At 36.1% G+C, this 9,754-nt stretch overlaps 1 protein-coding gene across 1 annotated transcript; it reads right to left on the bottom strand.

Annotated features, from left to right (window-relative positions):
- Positions 1 to 5,202: 5,202 nt before the first annotated feature.
- Positions 5,203 to 8,751, bottom strand: LOC149248157 (dihydroflavonol 4-reductase-like). The gene is made up of 6 exons (XM_089458359.1): positions 8,334 to 8,751; positions 7,788 to 7,957; positions 7,399 to 7,602; positions 6,249 to 6,408; positions 5,744 to 5,936; positions 5,203 to 5,622 (listed from the first exon to the last, which is right to left on the bottom strand). Exons 1-6 carry the CDS (start codon positions 8,668 to 8,670, stop codon positions 5,463 to 5,465), a joined length of 1,224 nt encoding a protein of 407 aa, XP_089314485.1. The 5' UTR covers positions 8,671 to 8,751; the 3' UTR covers positions 5,203 to 5,462.
- Between the last annotated feature and the right edge of the window lie 1,003 nt (positions 8,752 to 9,754).

Raw genomic sequence — 9,754 nt, 5'->3', positions numbered from 1 at the left:
AGGTACATAGTATACCTCTGGCACAATCATCTGTTCTCCATTTCTTGCTTGGATATTGACTCTGCCCTTACCCTTGACAGATATCTTACTATCAGTTCCTGTTGTTACCTCAGATTTCACATTTTCATCCAGATTGGCAAACATTGCAATATTTCCAGTCATGTGATTACTACAACCTGAGTCTAAGAACCAAAAATCTTCTTGTTTGTCTTGTGCAATGTTACATGTTAACAGCACAATCTTTGGATTCTTATCTTCTTCATTTGCAAAATTAGCATTCTGCCTACTATTCATGTCATTTTGTTTTTTCCTACATTCATTGGCGTAGTGCCCATATTTCTTACAATAATGACATTGGACTTGGGATTTGTCATACCTTTGTCCATGAGCTTGCTGTTTTCTTGAACCTTCATCTTGGTTCTGATTGCAGCTCCTTCCGCTTGTGCTTGCAGGATTATTTCTGCCTTTGTTTTGGCTTCTTCCACGACCTCTGTTATTTGCTCTGCCTCGACCTTTTCCTTGGCCAAAATACATCTGAGTCTTGAATGCTTGCTCAAAAGAGAAATCTGTTCCTCTACTCAGTGTGTGTTCATGAGACATAAGAGAAGCACTCAGTTCATCTACTGTGAACTGTGAGAGATCCTTTGTTTCTTCTATTGCTACCACAATAGCTTCAAACCTTGAGGGTAAACTTCTCAAGATCTTCTCTACAATCCTTCTTTCTTCAAGAATCTCACCATGAGATCTTATCTGGGTTATCAACCCAATAACCTGAGTGAAGAATGAATCTATTGTATAAGATTCCTTCATGCTGAGTGTTCCAAAGTCTCTCCTCAACATCTGCAACTTTGTAGTCTTCACCTTCTCCATGCCTTGATAGGCAGTTTTGAGAATATCCCATGCCTCCTTGGATTTTGTTGCTGCTGCAATCCGTGGAAAAACACTTTCATGTACTGATTGGAAGAGAAAAAAGAGGGCTTTGACATCCTTCTTCCTGTCGCTCTTCAACTAGTCTCTTTCTGCTACTGTCAAAGCAGCCAATGCTGTTGCATCTGCAGGTTCAGCATAGCCAGTTTCAACCAGCTCCCATATTCCTTGAGAAGCAAACAATGTTTTCATTGTTATGGACCAATAACTGTGATTTTTCCCATTAAACTATGGCAGTTGGGAATTTGTCAAACCAGTTCCAACATATGCCATCTTAACCTGTATAAGTAAAGAAGAGATACTGACTATATAAATAAAAACAAGCAAAAAAATTTCTCTGTTGGAGAAAATCTGCTCAATAAGCTTCTTACAGCTCTAATTTTTTGTTGTATTTCTCGAGTCGGTGGTGTTGAAACCCATGGTTGATAAATGCTATGACGACTCAAGGCTGGTTCTTTTCACTTTCGGTCATTCTTCTCTTTAATGTGGTTGTTGAGAAGTAATGGCGCAGCGCTGGATCTTATCTTTCTCCTTCGGGAACACAAAAACAATTTAAAGGACGAAAAGACAGCAATGGCGGTGGCTTAAAAGAATGGAAATAAATGTGGGGCGTCGGATCCAGACAAGTGGACAGCAGCGATCAGTTTGGCGAAGGTGCGATATGAGATTGTATCACAACATCGTGTCAGGGACAAACAAACAGAAAAACACTAAAGGATGTTCCAATCTGATCACATCGCAAGATCGCATCGCAGCAACACAGGGACACAACGAAGGGTGACAAGAGAATGTGCGATATGCGATGGGATCACATCGCAGGAAACTCCAATGGCTGTTTTCTGAAATAAACTTGGTCGTTGTTCAACTGTCAGCTTCCGGCAACGCTGCAGTTGAAATTACCATTCCAACAATTTGATAATCCAGCTAGCGTGCAATTTAGCTAGCTGCCCGTTTTCATCTCCTCCCAACCCCGGTCGATTCAACTAGCCCACCCGCCATCAATCTAGCAAGCAAGAAGATTCTTTCATTTATACTCCCATCCTGCCATTTATTCTTTCCTCCAGTCACGATTCAACCAGCGAGCTACTACCATTTTCTTCAAGTAGTAGCAGTTGCAGTTGATGGCATGCTTCTCTGAATCTTGCTGGGAGATTGTCGAACGGGATGTTTGGGAGGTCGTCAAACAAAATTGGGTTTTATTTGAATCGTAAGCCAGACAAACCTGAAGCCAAACCAGACATTACTTTGAGCCTTGGACATTCTTTCCCGAATTCTTCAACTCAACCTGATTTATCTCAGATTGCTTCTCAAGAGCCAACTCCTTTTAAGTCTCTTGAGCATCAACCTAAATCATATTTATTCCTTGATCATTCTCTTTCACATGTGTTAGAATAAATTGAGTAGTGAAAGGACACAAAATCCGTGTGCTCCTCGTTAGCCTTGGTTAGCCTTAGGTTGTCTAATTCCATGTAGTGAAAGAGGTTTTCTTCAGATGAATAATACTTTATAACAAGAGTATTGTTAATTAAATTGTTCCAATAATTTATTTTCATTATAATATTAACCATGCTCCCATTGTCGATCCATGTAGATGGACACAAGTGGACAAGACAACTAGAGAGGAGGATGGGCACATAAATTTATTTATTGTTTAATTAAATTAAATTATATGAAATTGTTGACTAATTTTTTTTTAACACGAAGCGTGAAAAATTTATTACATGTGGAGCATGGTGCGTGTATTACATGTGTTAATTTGGAGGTAGTATCTCGATCAAGACGCATGTATTACATTCGTTGACTCCAAGGGAATATCAGGAGTAGCGTCCCTGTACTTACCTAGCTCGTGTAGGTTGTAAGTACTCTTCAAGCCCATTGTTCATACAAGAACAACATATTCTTCTTGTAAAAGTCTCAATCTTGCATAGAAATGTGCAAAGATTTGGGGGAGCTTCTGTTTTGTAGAATCTTCAACATGAATTTTAATGGACAACAGTTAATTGTGATGATTATTTACACAAGCCAGCCCAGTTGCTGGCAACAATTATCGATTACTTTAGTATGAAAATTCTGGCACAATTGTGGCTCAAGACATCATGGCTCAGTGGTTAGGTAGACTTTCGGGACATGGATTTGGTGCATACGCCATGATTGTGCGCAACGAATTTAGTAAGCGTGTACTATGAACCAGGGAAAATGTAAATTGATTATTAAAAACTAATTGGAGTTGGAGACATGATTATGTGCCACATTACATTATATGAAGCAATTGCTTGTTACCAGGTTGTGAATCGCATTTGGTTTCTTGAATGTTGTATAAGCATGTTTCATATTCTTCCTAAGATGTTTCAAGATGTGGTTTTTCATATGGTACATTGGTTGCTTTAATTTCTAGGGATTATGTTGTATTGGATTGCCCATTTATGGTTTTGATTTTATGTCTGGCTTGTAATTGCAGTCTTGTCTTCATCTTCAAGCAAATCATCCATAATCTCTCACTAATCTTGGAAACATTTACATGGAATGGTAAGCTTTTCCATAAATGTTGTCATTGTCATTTCTTTACTTGTTTGTGTTTTTATACCTTATAAAAGGCCATATAATGGGGAGCTACTTGTTATTATGTCAGTATTCAATTTTTATGGATGCATATAATTCTGGTAATTCTCTTGATGCCAACTTAATGCACGAATATGATCAATGCAACTACCAATTTTTGTAAGGAAACCATAGTTGCAACAACAGGCTTGTTTGGCCCGCACAATAATTTAGCAATAATCTACGAATAACAGGTGAGAAATTTAGTATGGTGTGTTTATACTGAAGCATTATAGTTCATGCCTCTGTTAATGATGTCTTCTTCTCAAGACAAGCTGGAAGTGAAAGGTGCATCTAAGGTTTGTTTTATAACTTAACAAATTGATATTGGTAGGGGCATTATGCAGAAGCTATTTCTTTCTTTAATGAAGTTCTTTGGATAGATCCAATGGCATTCAAGCTTGACCAAGCTATCAGTGTTCAAAAGTTACAACATCTCTCACTTCTTCTATGAGATTGATAGTAAGCTAGTGTATTCTCTAATTCCATATAGGCTTATTAGTAATGATACAACACTATCAGTTTTATTTTACTAAAAACTTATACATACCACCGAGAGATTTTCTTGGGTATCTGTGAAACTGCTACCAACTCGTACCAACTGAATGTTGCCATTTTGTTGACCAATTGCTGACAACATCACTTCTGGTTCGGTTTTGTTGCCACTATTGTTGTCCTTCATCGATAGTGGCTTCTGGTTCGGTTTTGTTGCCTCTAATTACTGTCCATCCTTTGGTTCGGTTTTCTTGGAACTAATTGTTGTCCTTCATCGAGAGTGGGTTGTTGTAATGGTCATCGTACCTGGATGCACTCGTCTTCTGTTCGTTCGCATGGTTACCAAGGTAAATCCACTATTGAAACCTCTTCCGACATATCAAGGTAATAACTTGAACTGAGACTAGGAGAAGAAGGAAGGATTTAGTCTCGTGTGTTTGTGTCCTACAAAGACACAAGGAATCAATGGTTAAGAAAGTGCTAGAAACTTTAATAGTGCAGGATCAAGATATGTCGGAAGAGGTTTCAATAGTGCAGGATCTAGTGAATCTTTAATTAGGTGATCTACCTCAGCTACCTTTGTCTTTGCTATTGACAGAATAACCATTTCACAGTTCAGTTTTACCATATAAGTCTCATCATTATATTATGTGCAAATGTATCATTCTAGTCAACCCATTGCTGCAACATTACTAACAAAATACTCATCTCATTGCTCAGCTCATATTTCAGTTACATGTTTCTTTCTTGGCCTTGGAATTAACCTTATCTGTAGCTGACCAACCCACTCAACGACCCAGCAAGGACTAGATACCATGCCGCCCATCTTGTTATTAAATGCGATTAAAACATAAACATAAACGTTATATCTTATAAATGATATTGATAAGGGGCACATTAATTATCTCTCCGAGTGTGTTTGATTGCAGAGTTTCAATGGGAATGAAATATTTTCCAGGTACTACGAAACCGTAGATAATTTAGGTTGTTCTTGTTTAAATGTGTATTTAATTTTATATAGTATTAATTTATATAATTTGCTTACTTTCTCAGAAAATGTATATTATTAAAACAATAAAAATGTAGACTATTAAAAAAATATTTACATCACTATTAATATTTATAACACCACCAAACTATATTAACACTACCAAACATGAGCAGAGTTTGAAGATATTCAAATGACTAGAATCAGAAATACAGGTGGAGCTGAATTTCATATTACCGATACTAGTGAGATACTAGTGATAGATGCAATTTTGTCATAAAACATTGACAATATCTGTCCGCTGGTTTCTCTTGATTTCTACATGATGTGAACTGAATCACACTTGTAGTAAAAACTGATTCCTACTATCTATTTTTCCACAACTAGTATTCCTTATGAACCCATACATCATAGAACTATATACTGCATCAGCGGTGAAGGAAAATAAGTTTTATCAAAATGATGATTTTTCTGGCAGCAAGCCTTTCTCACGACAGCACTGAATGGCCCCATCAAACATCTCTTCCTTTGTGTACTTGAACCTGAAGCCCAAGTCAAGGAGCTTCTTTGATGAAAATGGCACAGCCTGCAGAGATGCATCCGCATCCTTGAACCTGCATATATTGACAGACGAAATAAAAACTATCCATACATAATAATTGCAAGCAGAAATCTATACTTATCTATAGTGGATATATGTGAGGATCTGCAGGCAAGTTTGATTAATGAACTCACTTGGTGGGTATGTTGTATTCTGGATATTTCTCAGCCAGCATTTTGGCTAGTTGAACGATGGTGACATCACATGTGGAACAGATGTATCTGCCTCTTGCTTCAGGTTGTTCATACACGAAAATAAGCGACATACAGACATCATCCAAGTGAACCAAGTTGACTTGCCTAAGTATCATATAATGAGGCTCATTCCCTGGAGTTTATATATATAAACACACCCACAAAACATATGGTCAAAAATCATGATGTAGTAATTATTCATAAATAATGTTGTTTTCTTTCATTGAGATTGTTAAAAATAAAAGGGAATTTTAGATTTTAAGAATCCTATAGAAAAGAATAATGTAAAACAAAGTCAAAAAAATTAGATCCCTATCTAACCAAATTTACCAAAGTAATTTCACCAAATTTTGAAGTAAAAAAAATTAAAAAAATTCACCAAATTTATTTCAGAATATTTCCAAAATTTACAAAGTTAAATTCAACCACCAGATTCTACACATACTTGTTAACAATGCCAAGGCAGTGATCATGCTAGGAGGCATAGTCTGCATGATAAATGGCCCAACGACCAATGTGGGGATAACAGTAATGAGATCAATCTTGTTCTCCTCTGCGAAATCCCGTGCAGATCTCTCTGCTAATGTCTTGGACATAAAGTACATCTGACTCACACAAAATAAAAATCAAACATCATTGTAGTATCATAGTTTTACAAAGATTGGAACGGAATAAATATATAGATGCTTTATTTGTCGTACAAAGGTAAAAGTTGATTTTAACCCATTATAAATATAGATTTATTTAAGTACGGATTTAACATGAGTTTAGTGATCAAATTTTTTAATGTAAATTTTTCTAGATTGTAAAATATAATGGATTATTTTTCATTGATTAAATTGTATTTTGAATGTTAAATAAAGTATATAGAGGACTAAATAAAAAATTTAACCATAAAAACTTAATTTTTTAAATATATAGAGATATCTATGAAGTTGATATCTAGATAAACTAATTAACATAGATTTTCAAATAGTTTATTTAAATCTCTTGTTGAAATATTTTAAAAAAGTATAATATTTAAACATTTGTTTCACACATTTTTTCACTTCTAATTATCTTTTTTTTTAATTATAGCTAATATTATTTTTCTATTTAGAACATAAATTTTCATTATTATTTTCATTTTAAAGAGGTACAAATGGACGGACAAACTTATACATTCCCTCATACTAAGCTATAAAATAAACCTCTCGGTTGAACAAGATATATCTATGTCTCCCAAAATAATGACAAAAACAACTATTCTTTACAACAAATCAACCATATTTGAATACACACTTTATTTTCTTTAATTCAAATAAATCATTAAACTCTTTATTTATTTTTCTTATCCAAGTAACTGAGTTAATCTTATGAGATGGATTGGAAAAAAAATTTGTCATTTTCAATTAAAACCATAATGAAAGTAATAGTGATATACTAATCTCATTTACCACTCTAGTTAGTTATTTTTATTTAGATGGTAGATTTTTTAAAATATTTCGAAAATCTAATAAATTGGAGCTAGTCCAAACACTGTTATGTTAAGTAGTGAGTAATAGTGAAATGTATATTATGTTTAGTAAAGTAAATGCAAGGAGTCATGATCCTACCCATCCAGTCATTTTAACTTTTTTGCAAAGCTCCACGTTGGTCCAGCATGATTCATCAAAGACTTTGCCTGGTGTTTGAAAATCGTCCGTGAAATACACAGCCCCAGCAGACGACGTGAAAACAACTCGCTTCACAGATTTGGCTTTTGCACACGATCTCAAAACATTCAAAACCCCATTGACTGTTGGCTTAATGATCTCGTTCTGTATAATGGAGAACAACTTAATACCCACATGCCCTCCTAATTGCAGTTACTGTCCAAAAATATTGTAAAAAAGAAACAAGGGCCAAACACTCTGGAAAGGAAATACCATATGATTATAAGGATCTCGACGGGTAGTGAAAAACAACTCGGGCCATCTGAAGCAGAGAGGAAAGAAAGTCAGACCTCGGGGTCGTCAGACTCGAAATCCATGGGAGTGCCAACATGGAAAACGCCCTCACACCCATCAATGGCTGCATCAAAGCTTCCTTCATCATCCAAGTCCGCTTTCCAGAGCGTCAATCTCTCATTCGCCCCGGGCAGATCCGACAGATGCTTCGTCTTCACAGGATTACCTAATAGAAATTTATGAACACTCTTACTGTAATTAAAACTGTTACTCAGGCATCCATAAATAGATTGTGGATTCCCTGAATATTTTGGGGATCTGACGGACATAGGCTAGGTCAAATAAATAGAAACTCATGAACACCATTATTTTAATTACAATTATTTATGGGGCATTTGTGGATTCTTGAATATTCCCTGATCCAACTGACATTTGACCTAGCCCGTGTCCATAACATTACAAAATATTCCAGAAATTCACAATTCACTTAAACGTTCTTGTGTGGAACCAAGTCATTAAGCTTTCTTGTCTGGACACAAGTCATTGTCATCAAAATGTTCAGTCTGAGATCTGTATACAATGAACCAATATTATAAACCTACCTGTGTCTCGCACAGTTGCTCTAACACTATATCCTCGCTCAAGCAAACGCATGACGAGCCATGACCCTATGAAGCCAGCAGCTCCTGTGACGCATACTGCACTTCCTTGATGCACCTCATGATTTAGCAGTTCTTCTGGCACTTGGGGTTTCTCTTTGGCAAAAGCCATTGCAGGAGCCGTAATCAACTGGCGAGCTAAATTAACAAATCGCTTGGATGATAATTTCTTGGCCCCGCAAAGCCAAAGAGGATCTTGGCGATTTTTCTTGCTTCTCCAGCGACTTGTCATTGTGTCAGAGCGGATATTGTAGTGGAAGAGTAGGTAAAACGGTGTCATTGGATGGCTGTGATATGGCGTGGCTCCCACGAGCTACCTAACATTCTATTCCGATATGTCCTACTTCCATGTTTCTCCCCCATGAATATTTCGGGCCCGACTGCCCATGGAGAGGAAGATGAAATTCCTGGGAGGTTCACAACATCCTGATTGTCTGAAGGCAGCAATCCCTCCGCACGATGAAATTATTCATGGCATTTTGACAAACTATTAGGTGGCTTTTCGAAGTCAAATTACATGTGAAATTTTTGGTGCTTTTAATCGTTTAGGTAGGAGGGTAAGTTGACATTGTAGTAAGTGAATGTTAACAATAATTAATATGTAATGATTAATTATTTTATTATAGGGTATTATAATAATGATTAATTATTTTATCGTTGGATATTTTATTTTTTTACTTAAAAGATAGGATGGTAAATCAATAAATATTTACCTTTAGAAGGTATAGTTTAGGGGTAAAATGGTTTTTTTTTTTATCACAATTTTTTTAATTGATTTTAACAAAAAAAGGCAAAGGTTTATAAAAACTTGATTTTAAGTTGTTTAATGTGTACAATTTGATTGCCTCAAGTTTTATATGGTGTTGAATCCATTTATGCATCCAAAAATATATTTTAAGTAACAAAAACCTTTTTTTTTTTTTTGGTCGTTCAAAAGTGCCTTCATTAAAATTTCAAAATAACATAGCTTATAAAAAAAATCTTAAGAGTCCCCGCTCTCTTGGGACAGACGTTGTGAGATTGGGGACTGGAGCATACCAATGAGGACAAATTACATACATTATTTCTGATAAGTGCTACGGCCTTAGCCTACTAACATAGAGACAAAAAGAAGCTTGAGTTGGCAACAACATGCTAGGGAGGGGGATCGGAAAGCATTAGAGGAGGAGCTGCAAAATACCTAACACGGTAATGAATGTGGAAGTTGATGTGCTCCACTTGAGCTTCCAAGCTGCGAAGATGGTCATTGGTACATCGTTGATTATGTCAGAGGTTGTCCAGTTGCTCTAGGATTTCACTCTAACTATACTAAATATTTGTCAGATACACCACAATCTCATTGCGGTCCTCATACCTGTGGTCCC

Source organism: Pinus tabuliformis, chromosome 7 (assembly GCF_031772625.1).
Source record: "Pinus tabuliformis cultivar Carrire ecotype Pingquan chromosome 7, CPIR1, whole genome shotgun sequence".
In the NCBI taxonomy this organism is placed as follows: domain Eukaryota; kingdom Viridiplantae; phylum Streptophyta; class Pinopsida; order Pinales; family Pinaceae; genus Pinus; species Pinus tabuliformis.
Note: the sequence above shows the minus strand (reverse complement) of the source record. Positions and strands in the feature narration are given on the sequence as shown.